The 24,580-nt window shown below is 41.2% G+C and overlaps 1 protein-coding gene across 13 annotated transcripts in view; it reads right to left on the reverse strand.

Moving 5' to 3' along the window:
- abi3bpb (ABI family, member 3 (NESH) binding protein b) overlaps positions 1-16,555 on the reverse strand; it is a 43,586-nt gene extending 27,031 nt beyond the window's left edge. For all 13 annotated transcript variants that reach the window (XM_030152889.1, XM_030152882.1, XM_030152860.1 and 10 more), the window contains exons 1-7: positions 16,335-16,555; positions 7,767-7,946; positions 4,555-4,623; positions 4,334-4,466; positions 3,355-3,536; positions 1,679-1,731; positions 1,195-1,234 (exon numbers count right to left, since the gene is read on the reverse strand). In XM_030152889.1, coding sequence (XP_030008749.1) covers positions 1,195-1,234; positions 1,679-1,731; positions 3,355-3,536; positions 4,334-4,466; positions 4,555-4,623; positions 7,767-7,946; positions 16,335-16,425 — 748 coding nt within the window. In that variant the 5' untranslated portion in view covers positions 16,426-16,555. The remainder of the gene's footprint in view (positions 1-1,194; positions 1,235-1,678; positions 1,732-3,354; positions 3,537-4,333; positions 4,467-4,554; positions 4,624-7,766; positions 7,947-16,334) is intronic.
- Between the last annotated feature and the right edge of the window lie 8,025 nt (positions 16,556-24,580).

Below are 24,580 nucleotides of genomic sequence, written 5' to 3' on the forward strand. Positions count from 1 at the left end.
TTTTGGTTTGTTCATTTGTTTGATTTTCCCTTTGTTTATGTGTTGTTGTTTTTCTCTTTCACAATGTCTTGCTTGCTATCATTAATAAAAAAAATAAAATAAAAAAAAAAAGAAGCTGTGCATAATATATATAATGTATAATAACAAATATATTAGTTTATATGTGATTTAAGGTGCGTTTGGGTGAAGTCAACGAAAGGTTAACATCTGGTCAAAAAAATTAACAGGCAATAATCTACACCAAACTTATATTTTTGGGTCGGTAATTACTTATATTTTCAGGAAAATGTATTTTGAAATGAGAAAAAATGAGTGGAAAAAATGAATGTTTGTAAAGTGACACAGTTTTGGGTTCATTTTATAAACTCTATTAATAAACTCCATTTATTCCAAATAGACTCCAAATATTTGACTATTATATTATTTATGTCATATTCTAAACACACACTGTTTAACAATAATAAATGCATATATCTGTGTAAAAATACATTTGAATATAATGTTTATATTATTTGTATGTTGTAAATATTGTAAATAAATGTATATGATATTGATAATTGAAATAAAACATGTTAAAGTTTATATTTACTTTGGTTGTCCTGGATTCAACAGTATTTTTCACGTTTTTGGTATAAATTGATGTTTTTTTTTATCCAGTTGTAAATGTTTGAAATGCTTAAGTTTTTTTCTGGTTGTTTTCACGTTTTTTTTTTAACTTGTTTTTCCTCATTTTCTTTTTGGTTCTTTTATTTTGTGAAATCATGTTCTGTTTTTTTACTTTCTTGTGTCTTTGTGTCATTTTATCTTCTTGTTTTCAGCCTTTTTTTGTGGTTAATTTGACCATTTCTGTTTGTTAAAAGTGTTATTTCTTGGATGAAGTCCTTGAACTTTCCACCCTGGTCTTCAACACTGAATCGTTTTGACTCCACTGATGTTGAATTCATATTGAAGTTGAAGGTTCTGTTTGCGTAGATTGAATTTCCTGTAAAATCTTGGACTTGGAGGTGTTTTCAAAGTTTCCTGACGTGGTTCAAACCCGCCTGAACTCCGTGTTTTTTATTCTTTTCTTTTATTACGGCTCAGTCTGAACCATCTGGAGTCCAGACTCATCAAACTTCTGCAGCTTTTACACAGATTCTTCGCAGAAATAACGACAGAAACGTTGCCCGAACATGTCGACATGTGGGTTCTTACCAGGACGAGGAGGGAAGAGGACGTGAGGACCCAGAGGTTTCTGGGAAAAAAAAGAAAAAAAAACAAAACAAAACAAAAGAGAGAAACATCAAAACCATGTTGGGGTTAAAGATCTCCAACAGCCAATCACAGCGTGTCAGGGTGACTAATGAAACAGGAAGTGTGTTAAGGATCTTCACGTCTCCTTGACTCTGACCTTTGACCCCTTTAAGAAAACACACATGACCCAGGTCTGCAGAGTCGTACGTCACGCAACACACACGCACACGTTCATGTATGTGACAATATTCTTATCATTTACAGGAAATAAAAACATAACATACTGGAGAAAAAAGGTGTAAAACGATAAGAATATGTAACAACAACAACAACAACAACAACAACAATAATAATAATAATAATAACAATAATAACAATAATAATAATAATAATAATAATAATAATAATAATAATAATAATGTGGCCAAAGTGTTCGGATACTTACGATGGGTTTTGCCAGAGGATTGCGTAGCTTGTACAGGTTCTGAGCATTTTTATCTGTAGAACAAAGAGGATGAAAATTTTTTTAAAAAAAGAAACATCATCACAGTGAAGTTTGGGGTCTTTAAAAATCTGAGGGGCTCATGGTGTTCCTCAAGGATATATCCTGGGCCCCATTTTATTTCCATTTTACATCATTGAATGCTGGTGATACCCTCCTTTTTTCTTTTTTCTTCCTGTATGTCCTGTATATATTTCCTGTATATATTTGTAGTATTTTGCAGTACTTGCTGTATGTCCTGTATATATTTCCTGTTTATATTTGTAGTATTTTGCAGTATTTCCTGTATGTCCTGTATATATTTCCTATATATATTTGCAATATTTTGTAGTATTTCCTGTATGTCCTGTATATATTTATTGTATGTATTTGCAGTATTTTGCAGTACTTGCTGTATGTCCTGTATATATTTTCTATATATATTTGCAGTATTTTGCAGTATTTCCAGTATGTCCTGTATATATTTCCTGTATATATTTGTAGTATTTTGCAGTATTTCCTGTATGTCCTGTATATATTTCCTATATATATTTGCAATATTTTGTAGTATTTCCTGTATGTCCTGTATATATTTATTGTATGTATTTGCAGTATTTTGCAGTACTTGCTGTATGTCCTGTATATATTTTCTATATATATTTGCAGTATTTTGCAGTATTTCCTGTATGTCCTGTATATATTTCCTGTATATATTTGTAGTATTTTGCAGTATTTACTGTATGTCCTCTATATATTTCCTATATATATTTGCAATATTTTGCAGTATTTCCTGTATGTCTTGTATATATTTCCTGTATATATTTGCAGTATTTTGCAGTATTTCCTGTATGTCTTGTATATATTTCCTGTATATATTTGCAGTATTTTGCAGTATTTCCTGTATGTCCTGTATATATTTCCTGTATATATTTGCAGTATTTTGCAGTATTTCCTGTATGTCCTGTATATATTTCCTGTATGTACTTGCACTATTTGTTGTATATAATTCCAGTATATATTTACAGTATTTTGCAGTACTTCCTGTATATCCTATATATTTTTCCTGTATGTATTTGCAGTATTTTGCAGTATTTCCTGTATGTCCTGTGTATATTTCCTGTATGCACTTACAGTATTTGTTGTAGGTAATTCCCGTATATATTTGCAGTATTTTTTAGTACTTCCTGTATATCCTATATATATTTCCCGTATGTACTTGCAGTATTTGTAAATAATTCCCATATTTGCAGTATTTGTTGTATATAATGCCTGTATTTGCAGTATTTTGCAGTATTTCCTGTATATCCTGTATATATTTCCTGTATGTACTTGCAGTATTTGTTGTATATATTTTCTGTATATATTTGCAGTACTTTGCAGTACTTGCTGGTACTTACTGCCCATGTTGGTGTTGTGGATGACAGGTTTATATTTCCTGTATATATTTGCAGTACTTTGCAGTACTTGCTGGTACTTACTGCCCATGTTGGTGTTGTGGATGACAGGTTTATATTTCCTGTATATATTTGCAGTACTTTGCAGTACTTGCTGGTACTTACTGCCCATGTTGGTGTTGTGGATGACAGGTTTATATTTCCTGTATATATTTGCAGTACTTTGCAGTACTTGCTGGTACTTACTGCCCATGTTGGTGTTGTGGATGACAGGTTTACTCCAGGTGCCGCTGCGGTCGTCCTTGTTGGAGCGGACCCCAAACTCGTACGGCGTGTTGGGTTTGAGGTTGTCGATGACGGTGTCGCTGGTGGGGCAGGTCTGGTAGATCCACTTCCTGTTCCGCTCCCTGTATCGGATGGTGTAGAACCTGAACACAACGACAGACAACCTTCAATGACATCATCGCAAACGTCATCTTCTGTGTTTTTTCTCATTATTTTACTATTTTTATCTCTGAGAATTCACAAATTTTAGACCATATGACAGATTTTTTATAACTCGTGAAATCTTTTCTTAATCACAGAGAATTTCTGAAATTTTATCTACTTGGACTTTAATCTTTGGGAATATCTACTAGTTTTAGAGCACAGTATTTGTACTTTTATTGCAAAATACTGGTACTTTCATAGCACATTATTTATACTTTTATAACTGCATTTGTACTTATTTAATGCAGTATTTCTACTTTCATGATGATGATGTAGGTGTACTTTTAATGCCATACTGTAATAGGGTACTTCTGTAACAGCACTTATACAATGCCATATTTGTACTTTCATGATGGTATTTGTACTTTCATGACACTATTCAGACTTTAATGATGGTATTAGTACTTTCAGAACAGTATTTGCACTTCTAATGTTGTATTTGTATTTTCTTAACAGTATTTGTGCTTTCATAACAGTATTTCTACTTCTATAATGCCATATTTGTACTTTCATAGTAGTATTTGTACTTTCATAACAGTATTTGTACTTCTATAATCTTATATTTGTACTTTAATGATGGTATTTGTACTTTGACTAGTACAGGGTGCTTTGTTCATCCTGTGTCCCCATCGTCCATCCAGGGCAGTAGGAGTTCTCACCCCTGGTGCCCCATTGTCCCTGTTGCCCCCATTGCCCCCTGTCACCCCCGTTGCCCCGTTGCCCCGTGTCCACCTACCCGTCCTCCAGACACTCGTTCATGATGTTGCCTTCGTAGGGGGTCTTCAGGTAGTTTCCCCAGGACAGGAGCACCGCCGTGGGGCTGACGGAGCCGATCACCAGGTGTAGCGGTTTCTCCAGGTTCACCTTCCCTGTTCAGACACAACGACCACGTGGACACGGTCACACTTCCTGTCGCCTGAACGCAGCTGCGGCGGCGACAGGAAGCGGAACACCTACCTGTGCAGTGTTTCTTCACGTCGTTGACGGGGATGGGCTGAACCGCAACCAGGTATTTGGGTTCAGCGTCTGGAAACACAAGGTCAGCGTTTACACACAGGACTGTACTACTGCAGTATTTGTACTTTAATGACAGTATTTGTAGTTTAATGACAGTATTTGTACTTTAATGACAGTATTTACAGTATTGTACTTTAATGATGTTTTTTGTATTTCTATTCCACAGTATTTGTACTTTTACTGTAATAATGTAGTTCTTTAACTGTATTTATACCACAGTATTTGTACTTCTACTGTACCAGAGGCTCAGTACCAGGATGTGAACTGTACTAATCTGTGTGTTTCCTCTAAGGCGCTGTGACCTTTGACCTCCCATATGCCAGTGTTTACATTGGACCCGGTGTCAGGTTTCCACTGGTTTTTCTTCTCCTATTGGACACATGTAGGACAAGCCCCGCCCCCTCTTTAACTCCGGTGTGTTTCGGTCTGTGGTTGAACTGGAAACCAGAATCCCCCGAGGCCGAGGATTTACAGAGTCAACACAGCGGTCGCCGTGGCGATGACGGATGAGGGCTTTTAACACCGAGGATAAACACCGCAGCCCCGCCCACCGCCTCTGACTGACAGCCTGAACGCCGCCGATGACAGACGCAGAACACTGACCATGAACGCCACAGGTTCAAACATCCAGAAAAAAGTACTACAAGTACTTCGATCAGCCGGTTCAGTGCTACACTGCATTTGAAAGATACAGTACACATAGTAGTATACCTGTCTGTTCACCAAATACATAAACTACATACAGTTTACTGCAGTATTTGGACTTTAATAGTACTGTATTTGTACTTTTATAGCAGTATTTGGACTTTTACAGTGCAGTATTTGTACTTTAATAGTACTGTGTCTGTATTTTTATAGCAATTTTTGGACTTCTACAGTGCAGTATTTGTACTTTTATAGCAGTATCTGGACTTAAATAGTACTGTATTTGTAGTTTTACAGCAGTATTTGGACTTTTATAGTGTTGTATTTATACATTCATGGTAGTACTTGTACTTTTATAGCAATATTTGGACTTTTATAACACTGTATTTGTAGTAGTAGTTGTAATTTTAAAGAAGTATTTCTAGTAGGTTTAGACTTTTATAAAGGAGTTTTTTTACTTTAAGGACATAGTATTTGTACTTTTATTGCAAAATTTGTACTTTTTTGGAATAATCATAGAAATGCAGTCGAAGCAGAAAATGTTTATATTGAAAGAAGTCTGGTTCAACTGTGGCATCCACCATTTCTAGAAACGGATGATTAACTCTGAAATTGAACTCTAGAAGCAGAAAAATGGAGTGTTGAAGATCAGATTCAACACAGATGGACGTTCAACACCGACGGATGTTCAACATCGATGGAATGTTCAACACTGATGGATGTTTGGATGTTCAACACAGATGGATGTTCAACACCAACGGACATTCAACATCGACGAAACGTTCAACACTGACGGACATTCAACACCGACGTCGACCAAAGCTGAGAATCGGTTGAGTTTACAGCCGGAGTGAAACATGAAGCTGATCTGAGCCTGAAGATTAGAATCTACAAAAACACGACCAAACATCAGGGATTAAAGTTGATTAGATTCAGATCCAGGTGAAAGTTGAAACTCCAGATGTTCAAAGACTTTATTTCAATATCTCGTCCATAAAGCTGATGTTTCTCCTGGCAGGAAAACTCTAAACTACTGTGACTTCCAACAAAAACCAGCAGAATAATTTAACTCTTACAGTTGAAGTTAAATGTCCAAAACTCCGACCAGAGTTAAACCCGATTCAAGAACGTAGACGATCATCCACTCATCAGAAAACCCAGTGTTGGAGTTAAAACAAGAGTCAAACAAACTTCTACATGTTCCAGCAGAAAAGGAGGTGTTGAAGGACGACTCTCAGCAGGTTTTCTGTAAATCCCACCGTCGGCCCCTCCCCTGAACGCACCACGGTTATAACTCCACATTCAGAGGTTTTGGTCGTGACTGGACGGACATTCTTGGCTGAAGTTCAGGAAGTGGATCAGATCCACCTGCTGAAGCTTCCCACGGGTTCAAGTGTGGATTTAACACCAGAGTGAAACACACCATGAGGTTCCCACGGACGGACGAGTGAGGAGGAGGAAAGAGGAGGAGGAAAGAGGAGGAAGGAGGACAGAGGAGGACAGAGGAGGAGGACAGAGGAGGAAGGAGGACAGAGGAGGACAGAGGAGGAAGGAGGACAGAGGAGGAGGACAGAGGAGGAAGGAGGACAGAGGAGGAAGGAGGACAGAGGAGGAGGACAGAGGAGGACAGAGGAGGAAGGAGGACAGAGGAGGAGGACAGAGGAGGAGGACAGAGGAGGACAGAGGAGGAAGGAGGACAGAGGAGGAGGACAGAGGAGGACAGAGGAGGAAGGAGGACAGAGGAGGACAGAGGAGGAAGGAGGACAGAGGAGGACAGAGGAGGAAGGAGGACAGAGGAGGAGGACAGAGGAGGAAGGAGGACAGAGGAGGACAGAGGAGGAAGGAGGACAGAGGAGGAGGACAGAGGAGGACAGAGGAGGAAGGAGGACAGAGGAGGAGGACAGAGGAGGAGGACAGAGGAGGAAGGAGGACAGAGGAGGAAGGAGGACAGAGGAGGAGGACAGAGGAGGACAGAGGAGGACAGAGGAGGAAGGAGGACAGAGGAGGACAGAGGAGGAAGGAGGACAGAGGAGGACAGAGGAGGAAGGAGGACAGAGGAGGAGGACAGAGGAGGAAGGAGGACAGAGGAGGACAGAGGAGGACAGAGGAGGAGGACAGAGGAGGAGGACAGAGGAGGACAGAGGAGGAGGACAGAGGAGGACAGAGGAGGAAGGAGGACAGAGGAGGACATTTTTGTCCAGTATATTGAACTCCATGTTATTATTTAGTTCATTTGTGTTGAATTTGTTCATTTTTCATCATGTTTCTAAACTTCTTTCATGTTGTTTTTTTTGTTCATGTTTTGAATATTTCCTTTTTGTTCAACAGACTTATTTTGCTGAATATTTGCGTGGTCTTGATAGTGTTTGTGGACTGTGTGGACCTGGTCTCTGTGGTCTGTGTGGTCTCTGAGGTCTTGGTGGTCTCTGTGGTCTTGGTGGTCTCAGTGGTCTCTGTGGTTTCAGTGGTCTGTGTGGTCTGTGTGGTCCTGCTGGTCCTGGTCTTACCCATCTCGGTCTGGTAGTGGCGCCCCCCCTCTGGCAGCTGGATGAACTGTTTGGAGAACATGCTGCTGCCGTAGCCCAGGATGTACCCCTCCAGCTTCACATCTGGACCTGGACGAACGAACGTCATGATGATGGTGTCTCCTGTGGCGTTGATCCGCACCTTCATGTTCTGACGACGCACTGAGGACCACAACAACAACAAGAGTTAACGCAAGAGTTAAACGACAACAAGAGTTAACGACAGCAAGAGTTAAACGACAGTAAGAGTTAAACAACAATAAGAGTTAAACAACAGTAAGAGTTAAACAACAATAAGAGTTAAACGACAGTAAGAGTTAAACAACAAGAATTAAACAACAAGAGTTAAAGGACAATAAGAATTAAAGGACAAGAGTTAAAGCAAGATTTAAATAACAATTATAATTAAACAACAAGAATTAAACAACAACAAGAGTTAAACAACAAAAAGAATCAAACAACAAGAGTAAAACAACAAGAGTTAAACGAGAAGAGTTAAAGCAAGATTTAAACAATGAGTTAAATGACAAGAGTTAAATGACAACAAGAGTTAACCCTGGAGTTAAACAGCTCTGCACCGTCAACCCAGTTTTACGACATCTCCTTCCCTGAACATCTGGAAACCATCAGAATAATCCTGTGAATCCACAACATCTTGATGTCATTGGAGCGTTTTTTGTTTTTTTCACAATGAAACAGGTTTTACATGTTGGGTTTGTTTGACTTTTTCTGTTCGATGTTTGGCAGCTGAATCAAACCAAGATTAGGACTAAATATGAAGGATCTATTTACAGGATTTTAAGGTGGAACCGCTGGTATAAACTGGTGTGAGTCTACATGTGATGGACTTCAGCAGCTGAAACGTCTGCATGTGTTTCAGCTCTAGATGTGCAGTCATTCAAGTGAATCAACACTACGACTCTAAAACAACACAAACGGACTAAACCACAGCATTACACCGAGGCTAAAGAGTTAGAAAAGTTCAGAATCCTCCTTAAAACCCTCCAGAGGTCAACCCACAGCATTTACATGTTCACATGAGCATTTACATACAACACTTTTGTCCAACGTTTGAATAAAATGTATGAAATTAGACCACACCCACTGAAAAAAGTCATAAAAAAATGCAATAAACTACAAAAAATAAAAATAGTTTTGTTTGAAAAAATTATGCAACAAATGAAAAAAAAAAAAAGACAAAAAGATGCAACAAGACAAAATAAAAGACAAAACAAGAAAAGCACTCGGAGAGCACAGACCTCCGCAAAGACAGATCTGTGCCCCCCACCCCCCACCCCCACCAAAATTTAATAATTTCTTCCCTGTGCCAGTATCAACATTTCCTGAAAATTTCATGAAAATCCATCCACAACTTTTTGACTTATCTTGCTAACAAACAAACACGCAAACAAACATGCACACAAACACACAAAGCAAAGTGATCCCAATGCCTCCTGGTGGAGGAAATAAACTAAATCTCACATGGAAACAACAAAAACAGTCATATAACAACAATGAATAAACGACAACAACAACAGTTATTCAGGACATTTTTACACAAAGATAGTCCATGAGGGACCAAGACCTTCTTAGCTGTGGAAACTTTTAGAACCTAAGCTAGCATTAGCATGCTAGCAGTTATCATGCTAAGATGCAGTGTGCAACAAATCAAATGAAAACAAAGAAGAAAAAATACTTATATTAGTTCAGCCCAGACTATAAGTTCTGTATAATAAAAGTGAGTATTTATGTATTTATTTTGTATTGCTTCATTTTCATTTGTTTGATTCGTTGCTAACAGCTAGCATGCTAATCATAAGCACATATGGATGAACTGGACTTAAACCAGGGATCGTTGGAGTTTAAGACACAACATTTGACCAGTGTTTTGAACTGAATAAAGAAGTGAATGTGGGATAAAACACAGGTTAAACTGATGTTTTTTGACAATAACAGACATTTGAAAATGAAAATACGATGTTTTGTGAAACTGTAACATCAGCGTTAGCTTCCAGTTGTTTTTACATTTGGACGTAGATGGAATCAGACAAAAACAGATCAACTTTTCTGTCTGTTTTGTTTTTTTGGTTCCACTTCAGGCATCTGAACGTTTGTCCTGCTGGGACTTGGTTTCATGCCTCCTCCTCCTCGGAGATGAAGATCTCTTTTAGAAACCTAACGCTCCGTATCTGTGCTTTTATTATTTCCCATGGTGCCTCTGGGCTGGCGGCTAATGAGCGTGACCTCTGCCCGACGTCACGCTCGGCTTTTAAAACTTTAACTGGATGTTTCAGCGCCGCAGGCTCTTTAGTCACCGACCATAAACTGGGATTTTTCCAGTAAAAAGACTCTGTTTGAATCTTTTATTCATTAGTTCAAGGAGTCGTGGACTTTAGCTCATATTCCAGCAGCTTTTTATCGCAACTCAGTCATTTCTGTGTCAAAACACGTTCACATACATTAACATCCACATTTTTATCCTAATACACGAAGCAGGTTTTCTTTAAATGTTGGGTTTTAGAAGCATCTCAAGATGCTTTCAAGAAATGGTGGATTTTACAGAAAAACACGCAATTTCCACAATATAAATCTAACCAAACTCCGCCTCCTTTCAGCTCAGCCAATGAGAGAGAAGACAGCGGTGGATGGTTTCTGATTCATTCAAAACACAAAAACTAAAGGTTAAAAGCAAAACTAACACCAATAAATATGAATAAATAATGACTTAAAATTAACCTGGAACAACAAAACTGACAAATACACAACAAAACTAACAAATACACAACAAAGTACCACAAAAAACTAACAAATACACAACAAAACTAACAAATACACAACTAAGGAACAAATACACAACAAAGTACCACAAAAACCTAATAAACACAAAAAAATTAGTTTCTTTCTCAAGGTCAAGTGGCTACAGGTTCTAGAGGTCAAAGGTTGTAAAGGTCTACAGGTTCTACAGGTCTACAGGTTCTACAGGTCTACAGGTTCTACAGGTCTACATATTACAGGTTCTACAGGTCTACAGGTTGTAAAGGTCAAAGGTTATAAAGGTCTACAGGTTCTGGTTCTACAGGTCTACAGGTTCTGGAGGTCAACAGGTTCTAGAGGTCTACAGGTTCTACATATTACAGGTTCTGGAGGTCTACAGTTTCTACAGGTTCTGGAGGTCTTCTTATGGTACTACCAGTCTATGTTCTGGGTTAAACTGGGTTCCAGTCTGCGTTAATCCTGTGGGTGGTTCTGAGCTCAGACTGATCCCAGGTCTGTTTTGGATCCCAGGTCTGTTTTGGTTCTGAGCTCAGACTGATCCCAGGTCTGTTTTGGTTCTGAGCTCAGACTGATCCCAGGTCTGTTTTGGTTCTGAGCTCAGACTGACCTGATCCCAGGTCTGTTTTGGATCCCAGGTCTGTTTTGGTTCTGAGCTCAGACTGATCCCAGGTCTGTTTTGGTTCTGAGCTCAGACTGATCCCAGGTCTGTTTTGGATCCCAGGTCTGTTTTGGTTCTGAGCTCAGACTGATCCCAGGTCTGTTTTGGTTCTGAGCTCAGACTGATCCCAGGTCTGTTGTGTTGCGGTCCACTGCTGTTGTTCCAGCTGATTAGTGTGCTGGTGCTGCTGCTCGTTTATGCACTCAGCTCTAATTAGGCCTAACGGCGTTGGAGGAACAGCATGTGTCCGCTGGAGCTTCTGGAGGATGTTTGTTCAACAGATTCCAGATCAGTGTGGACATGTTCCATCAGGAAGCTCATTCCTGTCGGACGCACAACAACAGCGGCGGCTGATTGACTAGAAACCCCCCCCACTAAAAGACCGCACCCCCCCACCCCACCCCCCGTCCTCAGTTTAGTCTGAACAGGAGACATTTATTTATTTAGTGTCAGATTCACAGGACGAACGTCGGAGTAAAACGACAACAAAAACCACAGAAGAACCACAAGCAACAGGAAAAAAGACCAGAAAAGACGGAACAAGATTACGAACTTCGCAAACGTATGAACACATGCTTTTATCAGTCCTTCATGTCTGATTTTACTTTTATATTTTACTTTGTAAATCTAATGTGTCCTCGATAAAGTTTGGATTAAATTGAATATCAGACAAACTTTCCCAAAAATATGACAAAATACGACCAAAAAACCCCGAAAACAAACACATGGAAACTAAACTGTCTGTTAATCTAAACTTATTGTTACGGATAGTTTGTAAATGCTAATACTTTCATAATGTAAGGTTATTTCTTGCGCTAAAACAAAGACAAAAATTTGAAGTTGTTAATTCAAGATTTGTTCATATTTGTTCATGTAATGTTCAAGTACTGTTTGTAGATGTAAACATTTTCATTAAAGAATTTGACTTTTTTCGCTCAAAAACATAGAAAAAAATGTTGGAGTTGATATTATTTTCAAGTTCTTATCCTCGTATTATTATTATTATTATTATTATTATTATTATTATTATTATTATTATTGTACTGGTCCGGCCCACTTTAGATCATATTAGGCTATATGTGGTCCCTGAACTAGCATGAGTTCAACACCCCTGCTATCTGTGGACAGCGGTCCCCTGGTGGAGCGTGGTGGTACTACAGCTCAGACACAAACACTGTGGATTATTTACACGAATAACTTCATAGATTATATTTTCTTTTTTTTTTTTTTTTTTTTTTTTTTTTACAATTAAATGAAAAGTACATAATTTTGTGCTGCATGCTAATGCTAATGTTAATGTAGCTAAATGTATTTGCCATGATGTATTCCACTGTACATTATAAGAAAATAACTTCAAATATTATTATATATATTATATTATTTATTATATTTTTAATTGATTGATTAGTGGTTCACATGGTCATTTACAGTCAGATTGTGAAATTAAAATAAGTTGATGTTCACACCATATATTTAATTTTATTCTGAAATAAGCATCTGAAAACCTGATAATCATTATTATAATTATTCATTTCATTAAATAAATATGACTTTTCACTATTTACTAAATGTTATCGACCCTGTAAACATGGTTTTAAACTGTCACAGCTTGTACTTCTGCTTTTTTCTAATAATAAATGGAAAATAAAAACAAAAGTTACAAAGTTAGAATAATTGTGGTTTAATCAACTGATGAATCATTGAATTCTGAATCTAACTTCATTAAAATCTTTTAAAAATGCACTTTAAAGGTTTGTATGAAACAAAAATAGGACATTTTGCTTCTTAAGATTAAAGTCTAGATGGAAACTTGAACATCATCTAAAAAAAAAGAAAAGTAGTCGAAGAATCCGACCGGGGAGATCCTCTATTAAACACTGACCCCTCCCCCTCGGATGCTGGCCCCTCCCCCTCCCCCACTTGTCATTGGCCGAGCGTCGGCGCTGAGGTCATCCTCTTCGATGGGATCAGATCCCCACGGTAACGGAGGGGCTTTCATCATCTTACATAACGGCCAGCGTTTAACGAGGCGCAAAAATCACAGGTTAGACCGTGACTCAGCCCCGCCCACCGCCCCCTCGGCCCCACCCCCTGGCGCCAACGACAACACGTGCCCCAAAAAGAAAAACATACGATGAAGAGGAGGAAGAGGAGGAGAAAATACAGAAACAACAACAGTAACAGTTTTGATGAAGTTCTTGATCATGTTTGAGTTCATTTTTATGATTTACACAGAATTTCTGTCGTTTTTCTTGTTTTTCTTCATTAGTTCATACATTCAGCTCATTTCTTCTTTTTCATGTTCATTTCTCTTCTCATCGTCTCTTTTCTTTCCTTTTATTGCTGTTTTATTTCACTTTCTTCTCTTTTATATCCATGTCGTTTCATTATTTTTAGTCTAAACTGTTCCGATCTGACATATTTATCTACATTTCCACTCTTTCCTGGATCTAAATCCATTTATTTTGTCCTTTTTCTGCTGTTTTCTTTTCTCTCTTTTGTCCTTTTTCTGTCCATTTAACTCTTGCATGTTTTAATCTTTTCCTTTTTACACATTTTCTTCCTCCGTTCTGTTAAATCTTCATTATTTTTAGTTCTAATGATTGTTTTTGACATTTCTGTTCTGTTTAAGGTTCATTTTTGTTGTATTTTTTGTTTGTTTCCTCGTTTTGTTGTGGTTTTTTTTTTTTCATTTTTAATGGGTTTTTAATTTCTTCCTTTTTTTGCACATATTTGATCTTTACTTTTAGTTCATTATGCTGCTTTATTTCCATTTTATTTGCAGATGAATTGTGTGGGGTTTTTTTTTTATCATGTTTGTTTTTGTTTTGTTTTTTACTTTTGACTAAATTCCACTTTTGAATCCAGTTTATTTAATTTTCTGCAGTTTTTTTCCTCATTATTTCATACATTAAACTCATTTATTCTTCACATTATTTATTCCTTCTACTTTTTCCTGTTTCTTTTACATTATTTGTTTGTTTGCTTTTTTACTCCTATCATGACATTATATTCCATTTTCTAAAATTTTACTTCCATTCCACTGTTTTAATCCAAATATTTAGTTCAGCTCTATTTTGTTCATTTTCTGCTGTTTTTTCTGTTATTTCATGCATTAAACAGTTTTTTCCTCACATTGTGCATCATTTTATGTTCATTTCACTTATATTTGTCCATTTTCAGCCTTTAACTAACGTTACATCTGTTTTTCTTCCTTGAAAATTTTATTTTTTGTCACATTTTTGTCACATCTATCAACATTTAGACTCTTTCCAGACTCTAAATCCTCTTATTTTGTCCATTTTGATGCTTTTTTTCCCCTCATATTTCACACATTAAACTGGTTTATTGCTCACATTTCTTCATTTTCATGTTCATTTCTCTTCTTTTTCTGTCATTACTTTACCTTTTAACCTGTTTCATCGTCACATTTGATGTTATTTCTTGAAGTTCTGTGTGTCTTTACGTTGTTTTTCTTGCACATGTTCTTTTTTTGTTTTGTTTTGTTTGTTTTTTACTTCTCTGCAGATAAATCCTGCTGCTTTTTCACGCCTGTTCTAACTTCATGTTCTCTCACCTCCTTCAAATCCATTTTATTTCATAATTTTCATGCTTTTTTTCTCAATATTTCATGCATTAAACATTTCTTCTGGTTTATGTTCATTTCTTTACTTTTTCTGACATTAATTCTGATGTATTTCAACTAAATTCACTCTTTTAAGACGTCGCTTTTATGGTTTATTTCCTTGTTTTTGTCTATTTTACACTTCAGCTTTTTGCTTCTGTTCAGTTTTTACCTTTTCATCACGTTTTTTCTCAACATGTATTTATTTCTTCATGCAAATAACATCTCATCCATGTTTTTACTTGTAATTCTTTACTTTTCTTTATTTTTTTTCACTTTATGCCACATTTTCTTGCTCCGCTCTGTTATAAATAACATTTATTCATTACATTTCTTCTTTTTCATGTTTATTTCTTTACTTTTACTGACATTAAATCTAATTTTCCACCATTTTACTTCCACTCTATTTCACTATTTTTACTACTGTGTGTCATTTTACTGGTTTATTTCCATGTTTTTGTCTGATTTAATCACTTTTTTCTGCTTTTGTTTGTTTATTTACATTGTTTTCCTTGTACATGATCCTTTTTTGTTGCCTCTTTCTTTCTTTTTTTCCACTTCTCTGCAGATAAATCCTGCTTCTGCTTCTATTTTTTCATGCTTATTTCATCTTACTTCATCCTCTTTTTTCTGTTTTTCCTTTCCTTCATTCTTTCATTTATTTCATGCAGTGTTCTCCTCTAACCTGCTTCTTCTTCTTCTGTGGTTTATTTCATGCAGTGTTTTGCTCTAACCTGCTGCTTCTTCTTCTTCTGTGGTTTATTTCATGCAGTGTTTTGCTCTAACCTGCTGCTTCTTCTTCTTCTGTGGTTTATTTCATGCAGTGTTTTGCTCTAACCTGCTGCTTCTTCTTCTTCTGTGGTTTATTTCATGCAGTGTTTTGCTCTAACCTGCTTCTTCTTCTTCTTCTGTGGTTTATTTCATGCAGTGTTCTCCTCTAACCTTCTTCTTCTTCTGTGGTTTATTTCATGCAGTGTTCTCCTCTAACCTGCTTCTTCTTCTTCTTCTGTGGTTTATTTCATGCAGTGTTTTGCTCTAACCTGCTTCTTCTTCTTCTTCTGTGGTTTATTTCATGCAGTGTTTCGCTCTAACCTGCTTCTTCTTCTTCTTCTGTGGTTTATTTCATGCAGTGTTTTGCTCTAACCTGCTTCTTCTTCTTCTTCTGTGGTTTATTTCATGCAGTGTTCTCCTCTAACCTTCTTCTTCTTCTGTGGTTTATTTCATGCAGTGTTCTCCTCTAACCTGCTTCTTCTTCTTCTTCTGTGGTTTATTTCATGCAGTGTTTTGCTCTAACCTGCTTCTTCTTCTTCTTCTGTGGTTTATTTCATGCAGTGTTTCGCTCTAACCTGCTTCTTCTTCTTCTTCTGTGGTTTATTTCATGCAGTGTTTCGCTCTAACCTGCTTCTTCTTCTTCTTCTGTGGTTTATTTCATGCAGTGTTTCGCTCTAACCTGCTTCTTCTTCTTCTTCTGTGGTTTATTTCATACACTTGCCTCTGATTCTCTGAGCTGGGATGCAGCTGATGAGGATTGAGGCTCCGAGCAGCAGGACAGCCAATCGGAGGAAGTGGGTGGCGCCCGCCATCTGTGACCCGTCAACGCTTCACGAGGATGAAGAACAAGAAGAAGAAGAAAAAAGCACGAGGATGAGGATGAGGAAGACCAGGCGCTGGACAACTTCCCTTAAGTGTCAGGACTTGTTCAGCCGTCGGACGTCCTCACTGTGGAGACGCCGACTACACCGACGCCGGCATGTATAGGTTGAGTGGGTGGGCGTGGCCTGCCCCCCCCCCTCCTCCCCGTAGCCCCTCCCCCAGCCCCTCCCTCCTCCACACAGACTGACAGGAGCGTTTTTCTTCAGGCTCTGCTGTTTTTTTCATCATCTCCTCCTCCTCGTGTGTTGTTCTGCAGCAGCTCAGCCTGTTTGACGCTTTATAAACTGGAGGAGAAGATGAAAACCACAAAAACACAAGACAAAGGAACCACCACAAACACACAAACACACAACAAACGCAGACAGTGACACACAACCACCACTGACCTCAGTTTAGTCTGGAACAGTCGCACACATGAAGGATGTGGAGCAACTTTACAACGTTTTCAACTCTTGTGTTGTTTTGGTCTGTAACTGTGTTTTATCCCCACTGGGTCTTTTGTGTTGTTTTTGTCTTGTTGCTTCTTTTTTTGTCTCATTGTGTATTTTTCATCTTGTTGCTTGATTTTGTTGCGTTGTGTCTTTTCCGTCGTTTTTGTCTTATTCCGTTGTTTTCTTCATGTTGCGTTGTTTTCAACTTGTTGCATTGTTTTCCTCTTGTTCTGTTGTTTTCATTTTGTTGTGTTGTTTTCAACTTCATACATTGAATACATTTTGTTGTGTTGTTTTCCTCTTATTGCGTTGTTTTCAACTTGTTGCGTAGTTTTCCTCTTGTTCTGTTGTTTTCATTTTGTTGTGTTGTTTTCAACTTCATATGTTGTTTTCATTTTGTTGCATTATTTTAAACTTGTTGCGTTGTTGTCGTGTTGCGTTGTTTTCATTTTGTTGTGTTGTTTTCAACTTCATACGTTGTTTTACACTTGTTGCGTTGTTCACATCTTATTGCGTTTTTTTCATCTTGTTGCATGATTTTGAGCTTGTTGCATTGTTGTCGTCTTGTGTTGTTTACATTTTATTGTGTATATTTCATCTTGTTGTGTTGTTTTCATCTTGTTGTTACAGATCTGAACCTGGATCAGGAGGCACCCCTGTACCTGGTCCTGGACCGGGTCCAGACGAAACAAGGCATAAAAGTTTCAACAAAAATGTTGCAACGAGACAAAAATGTCGTAAAATACACAATGAGACCAAAATGCAGAAAATGAAGATGAAGATGAAAACGAGGTAAAGGTGCGACAAAATGAAAATGTCGTAAAAGGTGCGACAAAAATGTTGAAAAAGACAGAACAAAACAAAGCGACATAAGAATTGCAACAAGACGAGACAGAAATGCCAACAAAAGACACAGAAAAACGCAAAATTAAATACAAATTACCACAAAACAAAAAATATTGTAAAAGATGCAATAAGACGAAAACGACCAGAAGTTGCAACAAAAATGTAAAAGACAGAATGAGACGAAAATGAGGTAAAAGACGCAACAAGATGACACAACATGAAAGTTGTGAGAAAAAACATCATAAAAGATGCAACAAAGTAAAACTGCAACACAATAAAAACACCATAAAAGACGTAGTAAGACAAAAACTGAGTAAAAGTCGCAACTTGACAAAAATGTCATAAAACCATAGATGAAAAACCTGGTAAAAGACACAAAAACGAAGCGAAGACGTACAAAACATTCCAATAAAAATTTCAGAAAAGATGAAATGAAACAAAAAGAATTAAAAACTGCAACAAGATGTCGTAAAAGACGAAACGAGGTGAAAATGAGGAAATGAGACCAAATGACCGTAAAACCCTTGGTGGTCAAACTGTCCGACGCTGCGGCACTAGCGTCCTGGTTCGGTTTCTGGTTTCCTGGTTTGCGTCGAAGGTTCCTGAGACGCGTCATGTGACCTGACCTTCATCTGCTTTGAAGTGTCGACGCCGTAAAAGTCCGACATGTGCAGACGGCACGTTCCGACACGTAGCTCGCCAAACGCCGCTTGTTTTCCTGTAAAACATCAAACGGCCGACACTCAGACTCATTAACGTCGCCCGAGGCTTCACATCCGACGCCAATTAGACAAACGAGGTCCGACGACGAACATGGAAAGCACAGCAGTGTTTAACGAAGACAGACCGCTAACGAACACCGGGGGGCGCTAAACCCATAATTAAGCCTTTGTAATCCACCACAGAACAAGTCCCACAGCATTTACAGCACATTCTTATATATACATTTTTTTTATTTTGTTCATTTTTTATTCATTTTGTTCCTTTTTGTTTGATTTTTATATATACATATAAATTTTTTTGCTTCGTTTATTCATATTTTTTCTTCAACGCTGTTCATACTTGCTGTTCATTCATGTTACTTATTATTTTGTTGATTCATTTTTCACTTTGTTTATTTTATCTATTACTTTGTTTTGTTCATTGTTACTTATTTTGTTTTGGGGTTTTTTTTGCTTCATTTCAGTCCATTTTTCTTGCTTTTTTATTAGTTTTTCTTCAGTTTGTTGCCTTTTTTGCAATTTTGTTCAACTTGTTACGGTTTTTTTTTTCGTTTTTTTTATTTTAATATTTTTTTTTACATTTTATTTATTGTTTTATTTATTGTTGTTCATTATGCTGCTTTTTTTTTTTTTTTTTTTTTTTTTTTTTTTTTTTTTTTTTTTTTTTATTTTTTCATTATTTGGTTAATTTTTCATTCATTTTGTTCCTTTTGTATTTGATTTATTTATCATTTTGCTGTTTTTTTCTTTCTTTTGCTTAATTTATTCAGATTTTTTCTTCAACTTTCTTCAGACTTAAATGTTCATATTACTAATTATTTTGTTGGTTCATTATTCATTTTTAAAATTTTATCTATTTGTTTTTGTTCATTTTTACTTTTTTTCGCTTCATTTCAGCCAATTTTTCTAGCTTTTTTATTAGTTTTTCTTCATTTTATTGATTATTTTACACTGTCATTAATTAAACTTCATGGGTTTACAGGTGAATCAAAGTTAACAAACATGAACAGTTTAATTAAATCTACTAAACGTCTTCCCTCAGGACTCAGTGGAGGTTTTAGGTCTTCTGCAGGACTTCATCTTTTCTCTGGGCTGGGCTTGAACTCCTCAGCTGTTCTCTGGCCTTTAAACCGATCCAACGCCGCTTCTCGCCAAAGTGTCGGCGTTTCGGTCGCCGTGCCAACGCCCACGCGGCACCTGCATCGCATCACGGCGATGAACGGCGAAGCCAGAGCAGAAACAGCTTCATAACCTCCTTATATAACCTCCTCCTCCTGCTTCTGTTGGACCGGCTGAACAAAAACACCTTTGTCTGCGAAGGAACGCCTTCAAACACTCCAACATACAAGAAGAGGACCACAGCCAAACACCGACCAGGACCAGGACCAGGACCAGGACCAGGGCCAGGGCCAGGGCCAGGGCCAGGGCCAGGACCAGGACCAGGACCAGGACCAGGACCACAGCCAAACACCGACCAGGACCAGGACCAGGACCACAGCCAAACACCGACCAGGACCAGGACCAGGACCAGGACCAGGACCAGGGCCAGGACCAGGACCAGGACCAGGACCACAGCCAAACACCGACCAGGACCAGGACCAGGACCAGGACCACAGCCAAACACCGACCAGGACCAGGACCAGGACCAGGACCAGGACCAGGACCAGGGCCAGGACCACAGCCAAACACCGACCAGGACCAGGACCAGGACCAGGACCAGGGCCAGGACCAGGACCAGGACCAGGACCAGGACCACAGCCAAACACCGACCAGGACCAGGACCAGGACCAGGACCAGGACCAGGACCAGGGCCAGGGCCAGGGCCAGGACCAGGACCAGGACCAGGACCAGGACCACAGCCAAACACCGACCAGGACCAGGACCAGGACCAGGACCACAGCCAAACACCGACCAGGACCAGGACCAGGACCAGGACCAGGACCACAGCCAAACACCGACCAGGACCAGGACCAGGGCCAGGACCAGGACCAGGACCAGGACCACAGCCAAACACCGACCAGGACCAGGACCAGGGCCAGGACCAGGACCACAGCCAAACACCGACCAGGACCAGGACCAGGACCAGGGCCAGGACCAGGACCACAGCCAAACACCGACCAGGACCAGGACCAGGACCAGGACCAGGACCAGGACCAGGACCAGGGCCAGGGCCAGGACCAGGACCAGGACCACAGCCAAACACCGACCAGGACCAGGACCAGGGCCAGGACCAGGACCACAGCCAAACACCGACCAGGACCAGGACCAGGACCAGGACCACAGCCAAACACCGACCAGGACCAGGACCAGGACCAGGACCAGGACCACAGCCAAACACCGACCAGGACCAGGACCAGGACCAGGGCCAGGGCCAGGGCCAGGACCAGGACCAGGACCAGGACCACAGCCAAACACCGACCAGGACCAGGACCAGGGCCAGGACCAGGACCACAGCCAAACACCGACCAGGACCAGGCCAGGACCAGGGCCAGGGCCCGGGCCAGGACCAGGACCAGGACCAGGACCACAGCCAAACCACGCCCAGGACCAGGACCAGGACCAGGGCCAGGACCAGGGCCAGGACCAGGACCAGGACAGGACCACAGCCAAACACCGACCAGGACCAGGACCAGGGCCAGGACCAGGACCACAGCCAAACACTGACCAGGACCAGGACCAGGACCAGGGCCAGGACCAGGACCACAGCCAAACACCGACCAGGACCAGGACCAGGACCAGGACCAGGGCCAGGGCCAGGACCAGGACCAGGACCACAGCCAAACACCGACCAGGACCAGGACCAGGGCCAGGACCAGGACCACAGCCAAACACCGACCAGGACCAGGACCAGGACCAGGACCACAGCCAAACACCGACCAGGACCAGGACCAGGACCAGGACCAGGACCACAGCCAAACACCGACCAGGACCAGGACCAGGACCAGGGCCAGGGCCAGGGCCAGGACCAGGACCAGGACCAGGACCACAGCCAAACACCGACCAGGACCAGGACCAGGGCCAGGACCAGGACCACAGCCAAACACCGACCAGGACCAGGACCAGGACCAGGACCACAGCCAAACACCGACCAGGACCAGGACCAGGACCAGGACCAGGACCACAGCCAAACACCGACCAGGACCAGGACCAGGGCCAGGGCCAGGGCCAGGACCAGGACCAGGACCAGGACCACAGCCAAACACCGACCAGGACCAGGACCAGGACCAGGACCACAGCCAAACACCGACCAGGACCAGGACCAGGACCAGGACCAGGACCACAGCCAAACACCGACCAGGACCAGGACCAGGACCAGGACCAGGACCAGGACCACAGCCAAACACCGACCAGGACCAGGACCAGGGCCAGGACCAGGACCAGGACCAGGACCAGGACCACAGCCAAACACCGACCAGGACCAGGGCCAGGACCAGGACCAGGACCAGGACCAGGACCACAGCCAAACACCGACCAGGACCAGGACCAGGACCAGGACCACAGCCAAACACCGACCAGGACCAGGACCAGGACCAGGACCAGGACCACAGCCAAACACCGACCAGGACCAGGACCAGGACCAGGACCACAGCCAAACACCAACCAGGACCAGGACCACAGCCAAACACCGACCAGGACCAGGACCAGGACCAGGACCACAGCCAAACACCGACCAGGACCAGGACCAGGACCAGGACCACAGCCAAACACCGACCAGGACCAGGACCAGGACCACAGCCAAACACCGACCAGGACCAGGACCAGGACCAGGACCAGGACCAGGACCAGGACCAGGGCCAGGGCCAGGACCAGGACCAGGACCAGGACCACAGCCAAACACCGACCAGGACCAGGACCAGGACCAGGGCCAGGGCCAGGACCAGGACCAGGACCAGGACCACAGCCAAACACCGACCAGGACCAGGACCAGGACCAGGGCCAGGGCCAGGGCCAGGGCCAGGGCCAGGGCCAGGACCAGGACCAGGACCAGGACCAGGACCACAGCCAAACACCGACCAGGACCAGGACCAGGGCCAGGGCCAGGACCAGGACCAGGACCAGGACCAGGACCAGGACCACAGCCAAACACCGACCAGGACCAGGACCAGGACCAGGACCAGGACCACAGCCAAACACCGACCAGGACCAGGACCACAGCCAAACACCGACCAGGACCAGGACCAGGACCACAGCCAAACACCGACCAGGACCAGGACCAGGGCCAGGACCAGGACCAGGACCACAGCCAAACACCGACCAGGACCAGGACCAGGACCAGGACTAGGACCAGGACCAGGGCCAGGACCAGGACCAGGACCAGGACCACAGCCAAACACCGACCAGGACCAGGACCAGGACCAGGGCCAGGACCAGGACCAGGACCAGGACCACAGCCAAACACCGACCAGGACCAGGACCAGGGCCAGGACCAGGACCAGGACCACAGCCAAACACCGACCAGGACCAGGACCAGGACCAGGGCCAGGACCAGGACCACGACTAGGACCAGGACCAGGACCAGAACCTGGACCACAACCAGGACCAGGACCACAACCAGGACCAGAACCTGGACCAGGACCAGGACCACAACCAGGACCACAACCAGGACCAGGGCCAGGGCCAGAACCAGAACAAGAACCAGGACCAGGACCACAACCAGGGCCAGGACCACAACCAGAACAAGAACAAGAACCAGAACCAGAACTAAAACTAGAACCAGAACAAGAACAAGAACCAGAACTAGACCAGAACCAGAACCAGAACTAGAACCAGGACCAGAACTAGAACCAGAACCAGAACAAGAACAAGAACCAGAACCAGAACTAAAACTAGAACCAAAACAAGAACAAGAACCAGAACTAGAACCAGGACCAGAACCAGGACCAGAACTAGAACCAGAACTAAAACTAGAACCAAAACAAGAACAAGAACCCCAACCAGAACCAGGACCAGAACCAGGACCAGAACTAGAACCACAGCCACAACCTGGACCAGAACAAAAACCAGAACAAGAACCAGACCAGAACCAGAACCAGGACCAGAACTGGAGCCAGAACCAGAACCAGAACCAGCCTTATCTGTCCATGAAGTCCACATTAATTAAGCTTTTCAAACATAAAAGGGTTTTAATGACATAGACGATGGTAGTTAGTGCTGTTTACAGCGGTATGACTGTGAATGAGAGCCTTTAAATTGATCCCGTTAATGAACCCTGACTAATTAACAGAACTCGACTCTGACTCATTTTCTGAGGTGTTTTTGTGTAAAAGCAGGTGTTAAGTTTGTAAATTACACAGCTTTCGGGTGTTGAAGTGTGTTGTGTTGCAGCTTGGCAACTGTTAATTGGCTAGGCTAATGCTAATCGGCTAGGCTAATTTGTTTGTTTCAGCTTCTAGGATTTAAAGACAATGAATGGAAATACTTTATCTCGAATATTCATTTGCATCACATTCCTCACTTTGATGTATTTATTTATTTTTTACAAATAGCCAAATTAGCTAACATTAGCTAGCTTGTTAACACTTGCTAACGTTTTAGGAGGGGGAGTAACAAAATAAGTTGAAGTTATTTTAAACCCTTTTTTTCTACAATGCGATATTATTTCTAAGTTCTGTGCATTTGTGAAAATGAAGTTAAAATTAATTAAGAAAGAAAATAGCTAACTAACATAGAAGCTAATACAGTAGCCACTGATTAGCAATTAGCTGATTAGCATTGTACATTAGAAAATATAACATTAATGTTTAATCACATCCATCAGATTTATGTTTTCTTGCAAACAGATAAATATAAACACATATAACAAACAAGTGGTTTCAGACACAACAAACCCCGCCCCTCGTACATATTGCATCTTATTTTGGCATCGATCCAGCTGATGTCATCATGTCTATGCATGTGCTGATGTCATCATGTCTGTGCATGTGCTGATGTCATCATGTCTATGCATGTGCTGATGTCATCATGTGTGTGCATGTGCTGATGTCATCATGTCTATGCATGTGCTGATGTCATCATGTGTGTGCATGTGCTGATGTCATCATATCAGTTGCCAAGTTTGTAGTAAATTGAAACAAAATTTGTTTTTA

This window comes from Sphaeramia orbicularis, chromosome 2 (genome assembly GCF_902148855.1).
Source record: "Sphaeramia orbicularis chromosome 2, fSphaOr1.1, whole genome shotgun sequence".
Taxonomy (NCBI): domain Eukaryota; kingdom Metazoa; phylum Chordata; class Actinopteri; order Kurtiformes; family Apogonidae; genus Sphaeramia; species Sphaeramia orbicularis.